The 17400-nt window shown below is 57.6% G+C and overlaps 6 protein-coding genes across 6 annotated transcripts in view; 3 read left to right on the top strand and 3 right to left on the bottom strand.

Annotated features, from left to right (window-relative positions):
- Window positions 1-1563, bottom strand: part of PSEUBRA_004674 (Protein of unknown function DUF3505) — a gene marked incomplete at both ends in the record, with an annotated part of 3881 nt that extends 2318 nt beyond the window's left edge. The window contains 2 exons of the mRNA XM_059465364.1: window positions 639-1107; window positions 1248-1563. Of these exons, the coding sequence (XP_059321546.1) occupies window positions 639-1107; window positions 1248-1563 (785 nt within the window). The remainder of the gene's footprint in view (window positions 1-638; window positions 1108-1247) is intronic.
- A 467-nt stretch (window positions 1564-2030) lies between these two features.
- PSEUBRA_004675 (Peptidase M48) lies at window positions 2031-3524 on the top strand (the record flags this gene model as incomplete). The annotated part of the gene is made up of 1 exon (XM_016438197.1): window positions 2031-3524. One exon carries the CDS (start codon window positions 2031-2033, stop codon window positions 3522-3524), a length of 1494 nt encoding a protein of 497 aa, XP_016290659.1.
- A 142-nt stretch (window positions 3525-3666) lies between these two features.
- PSEUBRA_004676 (uncharacterized protein) lies at window positions 3667-7086 on the bottom strand (the record flags this gene model as incomplete). The annotated part of the gene is made up of 1 exon (XM_059465428.1): window positions 3667-7086. One exon carries the CDS (start codon window positions 7084-7086, stop codon window positions 3667-3669), a length of 3420 nt encoding a protein of 1139 aa, XP_059320443.1.
- A 1839-nt stretch (window positions 7087-8925) lies between these two features.
- On the top strand, window positions 8926-11772 carry PSEUBRA_004677 (Protein phosphatase 2C (PP2C)-like domain protein; the record flags this gene model as incomplete). The annotated part of the gene is made up of 1 exon (XM_059465449.1): window positions 8926-11772. One exon carries the CDS (start codon window positions 8926-8928, stop codon window positions 11770-11772), a length of 2847 nt encoding a protein of 948 aa, XP_059320444.1.
- A 101-nt stretch (window positions 11773-11873) lies between these two features.
- On the bottom strand, window positions 11874-13970 carry PSEUBRA_004678 (Multicopper oxidase, type 3; the record flags this gene model as incomplete). Its single annotated transcript, XM_016438202.1, has 1 exon — window positions 11874-13970. The coding sequence occupies one exon, from the start codon at window positions 13968-13970 to the stop codon at window positions 11874-11876; it is 2097 nt and encodes a 698-aa protein (XP_016290662.1).
- A 1490-nt stretch (window positions 13971-15460) lies between these two features.
- PSEUBRA_004679 (Phosphoesterase) lies at window positions 15461-17129 on the top strand (the record flags this gene model as incomplete). The annotated part of the gene is made up of 3 exons (XM_016438198.1): window positions 15461-16027; window positions 16107-16220; window positions 16383-17129. 3 exons carry the CDS (start codon window positions 15461-15463, stop codon window positions 17127-17129), a joined length of 1428 nt encoding a protein of 475 aa, XP_016290663.1.
- Between the last annotated feature and the right edge of the window lie 271 nt (window positions 17130-17400).

A 17400-nucleotide genomic window follows, 5' to 3' on the forward strand; every position in this document is an offset into this window, starting at 1 on the left:
TGCAGCGGCGCCTCACAGAGGGATCCACTCACGTGCGCCTGGCGGTAACTTTACGCGCTGAGAATGGACGTGCTGACCAACTGACATGCTTGCGGTCTGACCGACTGAAAATTGATGCGTTGACGGTCTGACAGACTGTGAAAAATGGCCGCCTAACTGACGGTCTGACAGACTGAGAAAATGGCGGTCAGACAGACAGGCAATGGACCAACGGACACTTCCACCAAGTCTGCACGTTGGGCACGGCGCCAGTGTGCAAGCTGGATTTGTACATTGGGCACTGGACCAGTCCTCCACATTTGACCGTCGCCCAGCCAATTTCCGGGCAATTTTGACGCGTCCGTTGCCCATTGCCCGTTGCTCCTGCCAAAATCTGGCGTTTGACGTTGCTGCACTGGAGCAGTGTAAAATGGCGTGCCCATTGGACCAACGTGCAAACGGAGGGGTCCGCCCTTTGGCAGGGAAAAAAGCGACGGCAACGCCCATCGTGCGCCAGCGCCGCGCCACGGCCTAGGGCTAGGGGTCCGCCCTTTGGCAGGGAAATTGGCAACGTCAATGCCCGTTGCAGGCCGCCAACGTGCCACGGCCTAGGGCTAGGCTTCAAATGCACCAACACCGTTCTATCAAGGACATGAGACCCAAGGACCTTGGAAGGACTTGGGGGCTTGGGGTTGTCCACTGGTTTGGGCGCCTGGGCAGACGCAACACTGGTGTTGGTGACAGCCAGGGCAGGCACGAACGTGTTCTGCTTGGGAACCTTTTTGGAGTTGTGCAGAGGTGCGGCAACCTTGTCAGCATCAGCCTCATCCAGGTTGGAGGCTTTCTTGAGGTCAAAGTAGTGCAGGCTGTTGTCGTCTTTGTTGAGCACATCTTTGGCATCCACCAGCTCCAACGGCTTGGGCACTGAAGCAGCAGGCTTGTTGGACTTGGCACAAGACTTGGCAAGCAGCTCAGGGGCAACTGGAGCCAAGATGATGGATTGGGCGGCCGCAGTCAAAGTTGAGGCGGGCTTGTTGAACAACTTGGGCACATCTGCAACAGACTTGCATGCTTTGGCGGCAATTGTTGAAGACTGCTTGGATGTGTTGACAGACTTGAGCAAAGAGCCTGTGTGACAACAGGCTTGGCAACCTGAGGCGCAAGTTGAGCAGGCTGGGAAGGCAACTTGGACGCAACAGCTTGAGCGACACGCAGTTTGGCATGGGAAGTTGTAGCCAAGGTGGTCTTTTGCTGCGTGAGACGCGCACTTGAACGGTGCTTGGCAAAAGGATTGATGGTCTCCAGGTTGATGCAAGCACCTTGGGGCAACTTGAGTTCTTCCTGGACGGTAAAAGCGCCACAGGGCTTGCTTGGAGAGGACTTGAAGCCGGTAATCTCAAGAGTGTCCTCCTCGTCCTCCACCTTGTGCACCCTGACAGCATCTTCTGCCAAGTCCTCTTTGTCTGCTTGCTGAATATTGACAGTCACGCCCCAAATCAGTGGGTATTTGGGCGGAGGATGCTTCAACAGTTTGGGAAAGGCAGGCATGCCAAAGTTGTGTATCTTGTTGAGTTGGTTGTACATTGTCTTTGTCCAGGCAAGGGACTTTTCAGCCAAGACAATCTGCTCCAAGCAAACAACATGGCATAGGGATAGGATGTTATACAAAAAAGACTCATTGGATGCAGCTGCCAATGAGATGGGTTGATCATTGAATTGCAAAACTCAAGGCTCAAGACTCAAAACTCAAGACTCAAAACTCAAAACTCAAAACTCAAAACTCAAAGGGCAGCTTGAAGAAGTCTTAGCAAGACCCCTTTCTTCTTCCTGACGTTCCGACTTGGCGGACTTGCTGTTCTCGCGTTTGACGGTGAGACCCTTTGTTCGCGAAGCTTTTCCGAAACCAACACTTGCGGTGCATCTTCTTTCTCGCTCATCACATCTGCTTGTTGTCGCTCATTTTGTTTGCAACCGAGAAGGCGTACGATCGACAGTCCCGACATCGCGCCTCCCCAGCGTCTTTGCACACGAACGAAGACCGCCACTGCGACATGCTGTCTCTCGTTCAGGACAAGATCGCACTCTTGCAGTCGGCACTCGACGACCCAGCGATTCAATGGAAGCAGCTTGTGCTCGCGCTTCTCTGGGTCGTCTACGGCTTTGAGACGCTTCTCTCGCTTCGGCAATACCGACTCTACAGCCTCGACACGCCGCCTGCCACGTTAGCCAGCCACGTCGACCTCGAAACCTTCAAGAAGTCACAGGTGTACGGGAGGGACAAAGCGCGCTTCGGTTTCTTCTCGTCTGCTATCAGCCAGCTCCTCAGCGTTGCCCTCGTCTACTACGATGTGTACGCCTGGAGCTGGACATATGCCGGCATCATCCTTACTCGACTCGGACAAGACGACAGCGAGATTCCGCGCTCGATTGTCTGGATGATGATCATGTTCGTCTTGCGCGAGGTCCCAAGCATGCCGCTCACGCTGTATCGCAACTTCGTCATCGAAGAGCGACACGGCTTCAACAAGATGACCGCGCGGACATTTCTCACCGACACGCTCAAGGAATGGATGCTCGGTTTCGTCATCGGCGTACCCCTCATCTCGGCTTTGCTGTTCATCATTCGTTGGGCTGGTTCCACTTTCGTAGCGTACGTAGTCGTTTTCCTATTCAGCTTCCAGATCATCGCCATGGTACTCTACCCGACGGTCATTCAGCCGCTCTTCAACAAGCTCACACCGCTTCCTCAAGGTGCTCTGCGCGACCGTGTCGTTGCGCTCGCCTCGTCGCTCAAGTTCCCGCTCAAACACATCTACGTCATCGACGGCAGCAAGCGCTCCTCGCACTCGAACGCCTACTTTTTCGGCGTCATCCCCGGCGGCAACAAGCACATTGTCATCTTTGACACGCTCATCGAGAAATCGACGTCGGACGAGATCGAGGCGGTGCTGGCGCACGAGCTTGGCCACTATGCCAACAACGATCCGACCAAGCTGCTCGTGCTGTCGCAGGTGCAGATTTGGTTCACGATGAGCCTGTTCACGCTGTTCATCAATAACGTCTCGTTGTACCGGTCCTTTGGATTCCAGGTGGGACCGTCGCTGCTCGAAAAGGTGGCAGGCACGCCCTCGTCGCAGCTGCTCAATTATCTGCCAATCATTATCGGGCTGGAGCTGTTCCAGCTCGTACTCAACCCGACGGACGCACTGGTCAAGTTCCTACTCAACTCGGCGGTGCGCAGAATGGAGTATGCCGCTGACCGCTTCGCTGCAACTCTCGAGCGGCCCGGTCCGACATCTTCTGAGCTCGCCGCAGCGGCTGAGTACAACGCAGAGAAGGAGAATGCGGCAGCCAAGGTCGATCCCAAGCAGAAGGAGGAGTACGTCGATCTTCTTGGCAAAGCGCTCATCAAGCTGCATGTCCAGAACTTGTCGACGATGCACCATGATCCGCTCTTCTCGGCATACCACTATTCGCATCCAACGCTGGCCGAGCGTCTCAATGCTTTGCAGGCGCTTCGTCCCCAGCTCAAGAAGCAAAAGTAGTCTAGACGAAGCAAGCATTGTAGCAACTCGACCACTCCTCAATGAAAGGCCAAATGGCTTCGCTCAGGTGCTCGCGGCTTGGTCTCGCTTTGTGCCTCACGCTCGTCTCTTGGCCCGCTGTGAGTGTCCAACCCCGTTCGCATTAGTAGATGACATGCCGTTGTGCAGGTGACGTAGCCTCGTCTGCCTCCCTTTTGAGCGCGCCCGGTCTGATCTGCTGTTGCGCCGTGTCGTTCCTGCGCGACGCTGCTTCTCCATGATCGGCAGCCGGCCCGCGATCCCAGACAGGAAGCGCGTGATTCGCAATGAGCTTGCGCAGCACCCCCGACGCCTCACGACCGAGCTCCCATCGCGATGCCCTCACCTCTCGCTCGACCATCTCGAGCACCGCGCGGGTGTAGCACTTGCACTCGACGTGGGCGATGTCGTCCGCAGTCTTGGTCGACATTCGCTCGAGGAAGTCGATGCCTTCCGGCTTGAGTGATGTTGCAGGAGACGGCCGATGAGCAAAGGCGTCGGTGATGTCGGTGCCGATCTGCGTGCGTTCGGCCGAGACGTGGCGTTGAAGTGCGCCAGGCGAGCTGGCGGCCAAAGCGCTGAGAGTGGTGGCTCCGTTACGGTGCGCTGATCCGGGCCGAGTGTTGGGCGTCGAGTCGGTGACGCTGCCGGCGTGACCGGATGGACCGGTCTCGCCAGCGCGTGGGTTGGAATGCGCGTGTCCGTATGCCCAAATAACGAGTGCACAAGTATATTGCGCCCAACGATGATGTAAAACCTCGTCGAGACCGGTGACCTTGTCGGTGTCCTTTCGCGCAGGAGATCCGCCCATGTGTGCGGAACGTGAGTCTTGATCGCGCAGCCCAGGGTAAGAGGACGCAGTATTGTGAGGCTCATCGGCAGAGACGGCAGGACTGTTCCTGAAGGTTGAGATGGTGCCGTAAGATTCGGTGCCAGTTCCAAGCAATGAGGTGCGCAAGAAGTTGACGGCGTACCATACCGCCGTGCGCCCATCAGATGTGCGTGCCCATTCCTTGACAGACCGTCGCGAGGTATTGAAGGTGGCACGATCGATGAAGCGCCCGAGCACCGACGGGAGACCGGCATAAATCTGAATGTCGACGATGTCGGCAAAAAGCGCGATCTGCGCTGCAGTGACAAGACTCGGCGTAGCACGATGGATGAGGCGGGTGCTGGACTCTTCGTCCGCTTTGATGTAGGCGATATCCATGCGAGCCTGCAGAGAAGAGTAAGCGGCCGAGAGCCGATCCTTCCAGTTGCTGATGCTGTTGTCGCCCCCCTTGCTGCCTCCTGGTGAGGTCTCTGCGCCCAGCAAGACATTCTGCTTCCATTGCAGGTCGTAGGCGATGCTCATCAGACCGTGCAAAAGCACAAAGCGCGGAAAGGCATCCAACTCTTGCGGCGTCTTGGCGGGGCTGAGGCAGGCTTTGAGCGCCGGAATGAACGGACCAGGAGGCTTGTAGCCTGTACGCTTGCGATGTCGGTACCAGGCTTCGGGTGTGGCCTTGTTCCACTCGTCGTCGCTGCATGGAAGGTTGAGCTGGATTTGGAAAGCCGAGAGCGAAGGAATGTGTCGAAAGATGGTGGCATGCTGGGCATCAAGCATGAACTCGAAGAGGGCGATCCGCTTTTTCTCCTCTTCTCTGGCCCAACTCCTCCAAGATTCCTCGGATTCGTCGAAATGGCTTGGACTCGGCGCACTGGCATTGAAGACGGCGTTCCTGCGGGCAAGGGTGACGATAAAGTTGTGGAAGAGATGCGCCATCTCGTGTTGAGGTCGAGTGCTCATCATTTTGCCAAAGCTTTCGGTGAGTACCAGCGCTTGCAGCATAGGCAGCGTAGCGCGCGCTGGACGAAAGTCCTCGAGACTAACGACGGCGCCCCAGATCTTTTGAGCAATGCGCACAGCGAGCTCGTGCGCAGGAAGACCAGCAAAGTGAGCGCCGATGACCACGATGGCGCTGAGCAGCATGGGATCAGTGGTGCTGGCTGCGAATGTTGGCTCGTGAATGAGAGGGTAGAGCCGATTGAACTTGACAAAAAAGAGATAGATATAGCACCTCAAAGCGGCAGGCGTAAAGAGAGGCGAGTTGGGGAGCTCGCTGACCGACTGGAGGAAGATGAGAAGCCTGTGATGAGCGACTGGATCGAGATGGTAGGTGACGCGACTCGGGATGTCAGCTTGAAGCGTGGCAAAGTAGGCGAGGTCCTCCAGCGCATTTGGCGTCTCGACTTCGCTTCCAGATAGAAGGATGCCGTCTGAGCTCATGCCGCGACCGAAGCTGGACGCATCGCCAGCACCGCTGCCTGCTGTGATGCCGTTGGACGAAGGATGCACGTTGCCTAGGAATCCACCAAGACCGTCCGAGCTGCTCGGAGAGAAAGCCGAGGTCTGAGACTGGGGACCTCGCACATTCGCGTAGGGCGCTCGGCTTACGTTGCCGGCATGACTTGTGCCACCAAATGGATCAACGCCATCAAAGAGCCAGCCAAAGTCGGCTGTGTGGTCGACCACTGGCGGCGCAAATGGGAAAATATCTTGATTAGGTGGAGGCAGCGTGGACGGCTGGCGAGCAGACGGACCGGTGTCAATGTCGGTCAAAGATGCAGCCAGGCCCGGCGCAGCGCTCTGTGTGCCGTTGTTCCATGCGGTCATGTAGGAAGACGAAGGAGGGGGTGCATAGCTGCCTGAGGCAGGATCGCTTGCCATCCAACGAAAGGGTTCACTCGGCTGCGAAGAGACTCCTGCGTTGCTGCTGACTACAGTGTCCGAGCGGAGGTGGGGCTGTGCAGGAGATCCGTCCCATATGCTCGCATTGCGGTACGACGCTGCGTTCGAGGGGGCAAGATGCTGAGCATCGAAGCCAGGTCCGAAAGAACCGACTTCATTGCTGGAGTCGATGGTCGGGGCAGGAAAGTCATGAGCTGGACGCGAAGACGAGGACGGCATGGAGGAATGCGTCGTCCAAGGAGAGCCTTGGGGATGTGAGGCCGTTTGATAGGTCGAGGCACGTGGGGCTGGCGCGCCAATGGAGTTGACACTTGACCACGGTAAGGATGAGCCATGCTCAGATTGGCGAGGTGCCGCGCTCTTTGCGTGGTCTGTACCGCCGAATTCGGCTTGGTCGTCGTTGTCGTCTTCATCTTCCGAAGCGCTGTCCGAGTTGGCATTGACATTGCTGATGGACGGACGACCGGTCTGGGAAGCTGCGGCAGACTTGCGTCTCTTGTTGGGAGCAGCACCGGACTTGTTGTGCGAGACAGATGAGCCGGAAGCTTCAACAACATCGTCTTCATTGTCGTCCTTGCCGCGGTTGGACCATCTGCCGAGGGTCTTGCCGCGTGCTGCGTGTCTCTCGAGATGCCGAACGAGCAAGTCCTGACGAACAAAGGTTCGGTCGCACTGATTGCAGCAAAGTACACGAGCTTGGTCGTGGTTGAGCTTGTGTCGAAGGAGATGATCAGGGCGAGAGTAGCTCTTTGTGCAGCCGGGTTGATCGCAGGTGTACCTCATCTCGGAGGAAGACGAATCTTTGCGGACCATGACGAGCCGAGGTGTGCACAGGATGGACTGAGCAAGATGATGGTAGAGCTGAACGAAGGACCGATTGATAAAACGGTTGTGAACACTTTTGGAAGCCTGATGCTGGATGAGCTGAGGGTACGAGGGGAATTGGCGAGCTGGTGACCGGCGGTTATCGTGCCAGGCGATCGTGTGGCAGGCGAGATCGATTGGCCGCGGGTTCGGGTTGGATGGGTAAAGCGGCTGAGTGAGGCAGCCGAGCTCGAAGTGCTGATGAGTGGCGCCAAAGCTTGTGTCGGAAGCAGCGTGAAGCAGCTCGCAGTCGCCCAAATTGCGAAGCTCGATAAGGTTGGGCCAGGGTCAGGTGCGAGCGACGTGACCAAGGTTAGACTCGGTACCTCGATCGTGAAAGCCTTTGCTCGCTGTTCGTTCCGAGCTTGTGGCAGACGAGCGCAGATGCGCAGGCGTGGTCTGTGAATGCTGTCACTGTTCTGCAATCGCTCAACGGACCTTCCGCCGTTGGCGTGCTTGGCGAGCGGGCGTAGCTGGGACCGCTCGAGCGTGATTTATATGAGCGTGGGTGTCTTTCGGATGCGACCGACGGCTGTGATGTGACGAAGGTGCTGACGTTGACCCAGCCAGGTCAATGCCCTGATGAAGCAACGAGACGAGGCCAAATGAAGTGGGACTGGGGCAAGAAGACGAAGAAGCCAGGTCAGCCTTGAACCGCTGTTGCCGACCGTATGTTTGTGGAGTCGGAGGCTAGGAACGCTGCCTGCTGGCCTGTCTTTTTCTTGGTGGAAAAGCAACCAGACGTGGGCTGAGCTCTATTCGTCTGGCGCCTGGCTGTAGGCTGCCCACCTTGACTCGAATTTGGGCCGACACGAATCGAAGTGGGGCGCGACTTGCTCCAGCTGGCTGCGATCGGGTGAAATAGGCGCAGCCGAACCAGAGAACAAGGGTCCATCCGCGAAGAAGTGCCTGTCAAGATTCCGCCAAATCGGGACTGACAGGGCTGAGCCCACGACGCTCGGAGCGCCCGCCGCCCGAAAGAGACGGTCCGCACTTGGCTTGGGTCAGCTGCCCGGCAGCTCGCTGCGACAGCTTCCATCTCTCACTTATAGCAGAGCTTCTCTCGATCGACAAAGAGTCCACCCGGTTGGGAGAAGGGAGCAGACGAAGAGCGAGCCAGGACGGGCGGTTCACTGGGCTCACCAGGTTGCCAAGGGACCCTGGATTTCTGGCCTCTTCTCCACAGCCTCGTGTTCTTGCGCTGCCTCTGCACGGACGCTCGAGGCACAAGCTTGCAGCTCGAAATCAGTTTTGGACTCGATCCGAACACGGAAATTCATCCGAGGCAAGGCAGCGGCTGCATAGTCAGAGCAGCGGAAGCAGCAACTCAGTCATCCTCGCTTCGGATGGTCGGTATCGATAGCAACCCACTAAATTTACGATTTTCTGGCTCAATCTCGATACCGCTCTGCCAAACTCTCTTCTCCTCGGTCACCATCGTCGTTGCTCCCCTTCGAGCCGGCCGGACTCTCCGACATCACCAGACTTTCATTACAACATCGCAGATCGGCCAGACCGACGTGGTTTCAACACCGCTGACCTCAGCTGCATCGACCATCTGGCGCGGATACGCTTGTACAACGTCGCTGCCCAGCTAGCTGCCTTCAGGGCTCAGCGCCGTGCTCAATCGCGATCCAAGCTCGATCCGACACATGCCTCCTCGACGTCGTCGTAGCTATACTCTCACGCTCCGCTGTCATATCTTTCCCCCTTCCTGTCGGCAGAGTGATCTATCGCCTTTCAGCTTGTGAAGAGCCCGCAATATAGCGCGGCCTCCGCTCAGCCACCATGTCCAAGTTTCCCAACCACGGACTCTTCACCAGGACCGCATCGGCTTCTTCGCGGTCCACCTCACTCATCGCACATGCGCGCAGAGGTGCACCTCGTCGACGATCCGCAGCCGTCACGCCCAGCAGCTCGATAGCACTCCCTACCAGCAACAGTGCGGTCCTTAGCGGTGCCACCCTTCCCACTAGCCAGCCGTCGGAGCCCTTCATCGGTCCTCTCACTCTGGCAGCGACGCAGAGCACATCCTCACAGACCGGCAACCACCCTCGTCCAGAAACGGCAACGACGCCGATCCCATCGACGAGTGAGGCACGCTGGACACGCGATCCGTACACCGACCAGGTTCTGAGCCTTGTGCGCGCCTCAGAGAACCTGCCTCGCGCTCTGCTGCCACCCTACGACAATGATTCCGCATCCACATCTTCGTCGCTCCAGGTAGATGCCTCCGCACACCTGCCTTCCTCTGCTTCCATCTCAGCTGCGGCCCGCCATCTGGCCAGACCTTCAACATCACCTTTCACCATCTCGTCTTTCGACCGTATACCCGCGCATCGCACTCAGCCCCTTTACTCGATACCCCACACCCGAGGCGTACACATCTTCTACCCCAACGCAGCAGCTTCTCATGCTCTCAGCACCTGGAGCACCCCATCCCTCGACGCCTCGAATGATGTCTCCGCTCTCGAAGTCAGCACTCTCTCGGCGAACAGGCGCTTGGCCAAGTTCAACGCCGACCAAGCAGCGTCTTCTTCAGACTATGTGCCGCTCTGGAATGTCACATCAACTTCAAAGATTGAGTCTTGCCCGTCAACATTGGAGCCGCTCAGTTCCGACACTCTCGCACACCGAATGGAGAGCCTATCCTTCCTTTCGCCCCAGACCTCTTTTCCTAGCTTATCAAGCTCTGCGTCTCTGCACATTCCTGTCAACCTGCTGGACAACCCTAACTCGGCTCCTTCTGCCTCACCAGATCAGTTGGCGATGGGCACACTCGGCTGGACATCGCCCGATGCAAGCAGCTCTGCGTCTGCGTGGCAATCACCATCGTCACCATCATCGTCAAAACCGTCCGAGTCGTCGCACAGTTCTTCTTCGTCTTCGTCGTCCCGCCCTCCAACTCCAACCGTCTCAGCGCGGCCAAGCCTGGCAACATCCACAGCGCAGCAGGACTCGTCCGGCAGTCACGGTAGCGGCTCCAGCACACCCACACAGAACAACAGCCTCTCGCCATATCAGATCGAGAGCGCACTTCTCGGCCCGACCTCAATCCTCACGACCGCAGCACGTGGCAACTACGACCAGCGCCGAAGCGCCTCCGCAGCCGCTGCTACTGACTCAGCCGACGCCTCCGACGCCTCGCCGCTGTGGACGAGCTCATTTGCCTCGCCCAAGCACCGCAGGCTGCAGTACTGCTTTGAGCATGGCGCCTATGGCATCCCCAAGCGTCACCCTTGGGCTGCAGTGCGTGGCAATGGAAAGCGTGTCCAGCCAGCACCACCCAAACCCGCCGCACGCTCTGGCGCTGTGGGCATGCTTGCCGCCGCTGCCGACTTCCTGACTGGCTCGGCAGCGCCGTCCGGTCCCGCAGCGGCAAAGGAGAAGCTGGGAGGCGACGCAGTGCTTGCCGAGGACGGCCGTCGCCTTGGACTCAACTCACCGATCCGAGAACACGGTCGCATCGTACAGGACCGCCTGCAGTCCGTCCAAGTCGGCGAGGATGCCTACTTCTTGCGACCCGATTCGATCGGTGTAGCTGATGGCGTTGGAGGCTGGGCCTCCCGCGCCGGTGCGGATCCAGCGCTGTTCTCCCGCCTGCTCATGCACTTCTGTGCCGCCGAGCTCAGCAAGTTTGACGGCCTCAGCGCCGACGAGCTGGCAGCACAGGGAGGCAAGAAGCTGCAGGAGTGGGAGCAGCTCGATCCGGTCGAAGTGATGCACATTGCTTGGGAGCGGTGCGTTCGCGCCTCACGACGAGAAGGCATCCTCGGGTCGTCCACGGCGCTGCTTGCGGTGCTTCGAGGGGACGAGCTGCGCATCGCCAACTTGGGCGACTGTGTCCTGCTCATCATTCGTGCCGGTGAGCTGCTCTTCCGATCCACTGAGCAACAGCATTCGTTCAACTTCCCCGTCCAGCTTGGCATGATGGGACACACGGCAGAGAGTGTCACCATCGCCGCCAACCGCACTCTGCATCGCGATGGGTTCTTGCAGTCGGGCGCATCCGACGATTTGGATGACAATGCGCCGAATCCGCTCGGCTCGACTACCCCCGCATCCTTAGACGAAGCTCGCAAAGGCATCCCAGGGGCGTCTTCAGCATCCGACGACGGCGACGTGGAAGAAGCAGAATGGGATGAGCCACGGCGCGATGCAGGTCGGTGGGCGGTCAAGGTGCAGAAGGGCGACATTATCATCGTTGGCAGCGACGGGCTGGTCGACAACCTGTTCGACGAAGATATCGTCGAGGAGGTGCTCAGGTTTGCCCCTCCACGCAGCTCACATCAATCGATCCCGGACGACGATGACGCGTCGCTCGACAGCGGCGACCGACCCATCGAGGGTCAGGACGAGTATCGTCTGCCCGACGACTTTTGCCCGCAGCTAGTGTCAGAAGCGCTCTGCTCCCGTGCCAAGGCGGTGTCAGAAGACTCGCGAGCGGTAAGCTCGCCCTTTCAGCAGCGCGCCATGGAGGAAGGTCTGCACTACGTTGGTGGAAAGCACGACGATATCTCGGTGGTGGTGGCTGTGGTGGGTGACCCGTCGGAGCGCCTGACCAAGGCGAGCTACTCGATCCGCTCCGAGCCAGAGGGCGATTCAGAGACGCGCTCAGCATCGGGATCCGCGTAAAGGACGCTTCGGAATGCGGTACATATCTCACACAGTCATTCGATTCACTACCAATGCGAATGATGTTATTACAACGAGACAAATGCGCTCGACCTCTATGATCACATGTTATCAGGATCACCCGTCGACATGAGCAGCTGCTGATTTTGCGAGACCCAATTTGACACAGCCGAGCACTGTTGGTAGAACTGGTCCGTGACGCCCAGCTTCGCAATCTGATCCGGCAGCACCTGGAACTGCATCAGCAGTCCCACGGCCATATGGGGCATGAGGTGACAATGGAAAGGCCAGACGCCAGCATTGTCGGCTACAAATCGGAAGGCCATCCAGCTGAACGGTGGGACGGAGAAGACATCTCTGCGCATCGGATTGACTCTGGTGTCGGAGAAATTGGCGCCTTCTTGGAAGTTGCCGGCGCCCGAACCGACTAGGAAAGGCGTATACCCGTGCAGGTGGAACGGATGCTCGCCCTCGTCCAGGTTGTTGATGATCACGTCCATCACCACCGCCTCGGTGTTGGTAACCATCATCTCGTCCGGGTCGTTGTAATATGCATCCAAGCTCGTGTTGGATGAGGCACGTTGGGTGGTCTCGTAGGTGAAAGCTTTCATAAGCGAAGCTTGCGGTGCCATTTCAGAAGTAAAGGTGGTCTGGTTGAAAAAGGCGTGCCAGTTGCTGTATGCGTCGAGACCAAAGTTGACCACGAGCTTAGTGGTCATGTTGGCAGCGGGAGCGTCGATGGGGGTGAGAGGAACCAGGGATGAGGTGCTCAGCGACTCGGTGACGTTGATGAGCGTCGTGTTGGACGGGTTGGCGATGGGCTGAGTCGAGCTGGAGACCCCCTCGTAGCGCATGATGGCATATTGGTCCATCACGAGGAAAGGGTTGTCATAGGGGAACATATCGTCCAGCACCTCTGCGCGAACGGCATAAGCTCCGACGGGACGATCCGTCTCGATGATGACCGAGTATCGCTGAGCGACCATGACATTGAGGCTCTGCACCACGATCGGCTCAACTTCAGTACCATCCGCCTCGATGACAGTCATATTGTGACCATCGACAGAGAAGCGGAAGGACGCCAGAGAGCCGCCATTGATGACTCGCATCCGGATGCGCTTGTTGGCAGGCACTGTGAAATTGTATGCTGCCTTGCCAGCTGGCTCGTCCGAGATGCAAGTCGTGCCATTAGGAGCGAGTGCGCAGTTGGAGAAACCAAGGCCGTTGATCATGCCGTAGTCTGGGACGGGCTCGCTGCCCTGATCGCCGCCTGGCGGTCCCGACTTGGACTTGGCAATAGCAGCAACGCTGAATGAGTCGGCCTGATATGCGTCGTTGACGACAAAGATCATGTCTCGGTCGTAGTCGGTCCTGATTGCAGTGCCATTGCTTGTGACGGTGTTGTTGGTCGTAGTGGCGGTCGCGTTGTTCGGGTTGGTCATTCTGAACTTTTCGTCATCACCATGAAGGATGAGTGGGCCAAAGAGACCGTCGGCATAAGTCGGACCGTAGTGCGAGTGCCACCAGTACGAGCCAGACTGCTGGACGGTCCAGTTGTAGGTGAAGCTGGTGCCTGGAGCGATGCCGCACTCTGTGATGCCAGCGGAGCCGTCCATCTCGTTTGACCCACGCTGGTACTGCCCGTGCCAGTGAATCGTTGTGGGCACTGGCATCTCGTTCTGAATGTGAACAATGATGCGATCACCGATGTTGCCCTCGATCAGTGGGCCGGGGAAGCGTCCGTTGACGAGACGCATCTGCTTGGTGGTGCCTGCTGGGTTCGATAGGACTTGGGTGAGCGTCCAATTGAAGACTCGATCTTGCGGTGGCGCGAATCGATCCCATGTTGGGTCGAGTGTGAGCTGAGACGGATCGGCAAGCTGCTCTCTAGGGATGAAGGTGAGGTCTGATGCGGTTGCACCTGGCACGTTCTTGATGCTAGAGGACGATGGATCTGATGACGAGTTGTGTTTGTGCTTGAGCCCGAGCCCAAGGCCAAGTCCCAGAGCGAGCGCTACGACGAGGACAATCGCGATGACCGCGGTAATCAGCGCGATCAAGCGTCGTCTAGGCTGCTGGCCCCTGACTGGCCTGGATTGCAAGCCTTGCGAGCCATACTCTGCAGTCGAGAGCGAGTTGCTGCTTGATTGACTCGCATCCTTCTCCATCGGAGTGTACGGCTCCATATGCTCAGCCATGTCTGATAATTGCTCCGTATGGCGGTGGTACGTGTTGGCGATGATGTGAAGAGGAGGAAAGAGATTCGCGCCACCTTCTTCACTGAGATTCGCACGGGCGGAATCAGGCTTTGTGATCTGATGAGGGTGCAAGCGGCAGCCACTGCGTTGAAGGTAAGTCGCTGCTGCAACCTCTTTCGGTAGCAAATGTTTGAAGCTGCTGCCGAATACTTGGTCCATTCTGTCTGAAGTAGTCACTCTTGGTTCCGCGGTGCCACGGAATTCGGCTGTGGTCGAGCCGACCAAACGGCGCACAAAAGGGGTCACGATTGAGCACGTTCCCGCCGGGGCTTGCCGAGCAAATCTTCGCGGAGACCCTGAGCGGGTGGCGGGACAAAAAAGTGCTGCCGCCGCCGCCTTGTTCCCGGCGGCTGGTTCGAGAAGCGCGAATTTGGACAGCCGAGATTCGACCTTTCAAACAGAGCGCGCTAAGCGAGATGCAGGATCGCTGCACCTCACGAGAACGTGCTCGCCATCCGCATGGAAACTCAATTGCAAATTCATCCCCCAACAGCGTCTTGCAGCAGCAGTACTGGCTCACAGCGAATGCAGCGAGTGGTAGCGACACGAGATGGATCACCGCAAGCACCGTCAGGTCTGAGAGAGGAGTCGGCGAGGGAACATAATGCCGAGTATTTCTTGAGCTCTGCCAAGTCAGAGCCGTACCATACGTTCTTGTTTCAATGCACCGGTCAAGTCTGATTTAAGCTTTTGGTCGCGTAGCGGCCCACTGAGAATGCAAGAAGGGCCCTCGAAGACGTCTGACTCTGCGAATTGCCACTTCGGTTACGAAGCGGCCGTTGACGACTCGCCACTCGGCAACGATGTTCGGTACCTGCTTGGCACGTTCCCTTGCCCCTTGAAGACTTCCTGCTCCGCTGCAGTGCGCACATATGCACCTCCCTTCTACTCAAGCTCAGCAACAAGCTTTGGCCTTCTGTGCGGCTATACACATCTCCGTCTCTCCTACCGGCGGTCTCTGTTCTCGCGATCCGAGGGTCCGCCTTTTCCGCCGCTGCCACTGGTACCCGTGCCGCCGTTCGCTATGCAAAGCCTGTTACAGCAAAGAATGCTTGCACACGTTGACCTGCGGACTGCCGTCCCTCACGCCCTCGGCCCACTTTTGGACCTTCATCTCGCTGCAGAACCTTGTTTTCCTACATTACGACAGCTAGGGTCACGTTCCAGCGCTGTGCAGGTCTTGTGCAGCCCGCGCGGAAGCATCGTCTCCGTGCTCGAAAGGCAAAGCGTAACTCTAGGAACGCGAAACCTCTGGCTACGCGAGGCATCTTAGCGCGCGCACCCTGCATCCGCCATTTCTCCTGAAGTGCCCCACTCTTGAATGTGTGCGTTGCGTTCTGCTCGAGCCCGAATATAAAGAGGTCGTAGAGCTTCATGCACCCCCTTCTTCGCTGCATCACCTCACACCACCCCTTCCTATTGGAACAACGATGAAGGCTTCTCTCGCTGCTGTCTCCGCCGCTGTCGTGGCCACCGCCGTCTCGGCTGGTCCCATCGAGAAGCGTGCCCGCCTCGGCCTGACCTTCGTCCCTCCCTCGTCGTCGCCACTGGCTCAGTCGTCCAACTATGTCGGCTTCAACAACGCCTCGTATCCTAAGCACGACACTGTCTCGGGCAAGGCTTTCGACCGCATCGTTCAAATTTGGCTCGAGAACACCGACTACGAGTCGGCCATCTCGACCCCTGCCATGCAGGCGCTCCTCCCCCAGGGTGTGCTCTTTGACAACTACTACGCTGTCACCCATCCTTCGGAGCCTAACTACCTCGCATCGATTTCTGGTGATTTCTGGGGCCTGGGCGATGACACCTTCAACCACATCCCCAGCAACATCACCACCCTCTTCGACCTGCTCGACGATGGTGGAGCTGGTGGCAAGCCTATCTCCTACGCCTGCTACCAGGAGAACATGCCATACGACGGCTTCACTGGCTTCAACTACACGTCGAAGAACTACATCACTCCCGGTGCTAGCAACTACACCTACTACGTTCGAAAGGTATGGTACCATCTCTGTCAAGCGCTATACCCAAATCGCGTTACTAACCACGTCTCTCATACTCTCCCCATTCCCGCAGCACAACCCTTGCGCCATGACGGACTACATCTCGGGCAACAAGACCCGCGCTCTGTACAACCGCAACTTCAACGACCTCGCCGCGGACATCGGCAACAACACCGTCCCCCAATGGGTAAGTGCACTTTCATTTCACGCCTTCCATTTCCCTTTTTTATTTTTTTAATCTTTTTTATTTTCCTTCTGTGCTCGCGATCATCATACACCTCCTTCCATCGACTTTTGACACTGACAACACCACTCTTCTCCTCTCTCTCGCATCCCCTTGCCCTTCCAGAGCTTTATTACCCCCAACATGGTCGACGATGGTCACGATACGACTTCGGCGTTCTTCTCGAACTTCACAAACTACTTCCTGCCGTCCCTGCTCAACGAGACCAAGTTCAACGACAACCGAACGCTCATCCTGCTCACCTTTGACGAGAACGACAGCTACACTGCTGCCAACCGAATCTTCACCCTTGCGCTCGGTGCAGGTGTACCTTCGAGTCTGAAGAACACGACGGACCACACGTACATGACGCACTACTCGGCAATCTCGACGGTGCAGGCCAACTGGAACCTCAAATCGCTCGGTCGTGGCGATGTCAACAAGACGATGGCCAACGTCTTCCCCTTCTGGGCGGACACTTTGGGCTACACCAACACGCAGGTGGACGATGCGGATATTCCTATGACCAACCTCACCGGTATCTATCCCGGTCCGCTTAGCCCGACGGCCAACACGCTGTTCTACGCACCCGATGATGTTACCGTTACGGGTGCAGGTGGTCAGCCCGTGTTGGTCAAGAGCGGATTGAACACCAGTCAGACTCTGGCCACTCTTCCTCGCACCAACTTGACCGCCATCGGTCAGAAGCCCGTGTGGAACACCGACCCGGGGTACAACAACGTCAACGTTTCGCAGGGAGCAAACTCGGCCGGCACGAACGCCGCCAAGACCAACGCGGCTGCTAGGCCGTTTGTTGCCGGCACCGGCATTGCTGCTGCTGCTGTCTTTGCTGGATTCGCTCTGTTTCTTTAAAGCGTTCTTATTTCAGAGGGGAATGATGGCGACGTATCGACGGGGCTCACGCTAGCACTCGTGTCATAAAAATGGTTCAGGGATTCATGTTACCCCGCACCTGTCAATGAAATGAAATTTCACGGTCACCTTTGCCTTTCTACCTTGTCGCGTTGCCTGATCTACATCTACCTGTGAGCTTCGAGTGTTCTCGCAGGAAGAGCCACGAGAGGCTGATGATGACAGCGTGCGCGTGAGCAGAGGAAGTAGGGTAGGTGCGGCGCTGTCAAAG

Source organism: Kalmanozyma brasiliensis (genome assembly GCF_000497045.1).
Source record: "Kalmanozyma brasiliensis GHG001 unplaced genomic scaffold PSEUBRA_SCAF4, whole genome shotgun sequence".
NCBI classification, from domain to species: Eukaryota; Fungi; Basidiomycota; class Ustilaginomycetes; order Ustilaginales; genus Kalmanozyma; species Kalmanozyma brasiliensis.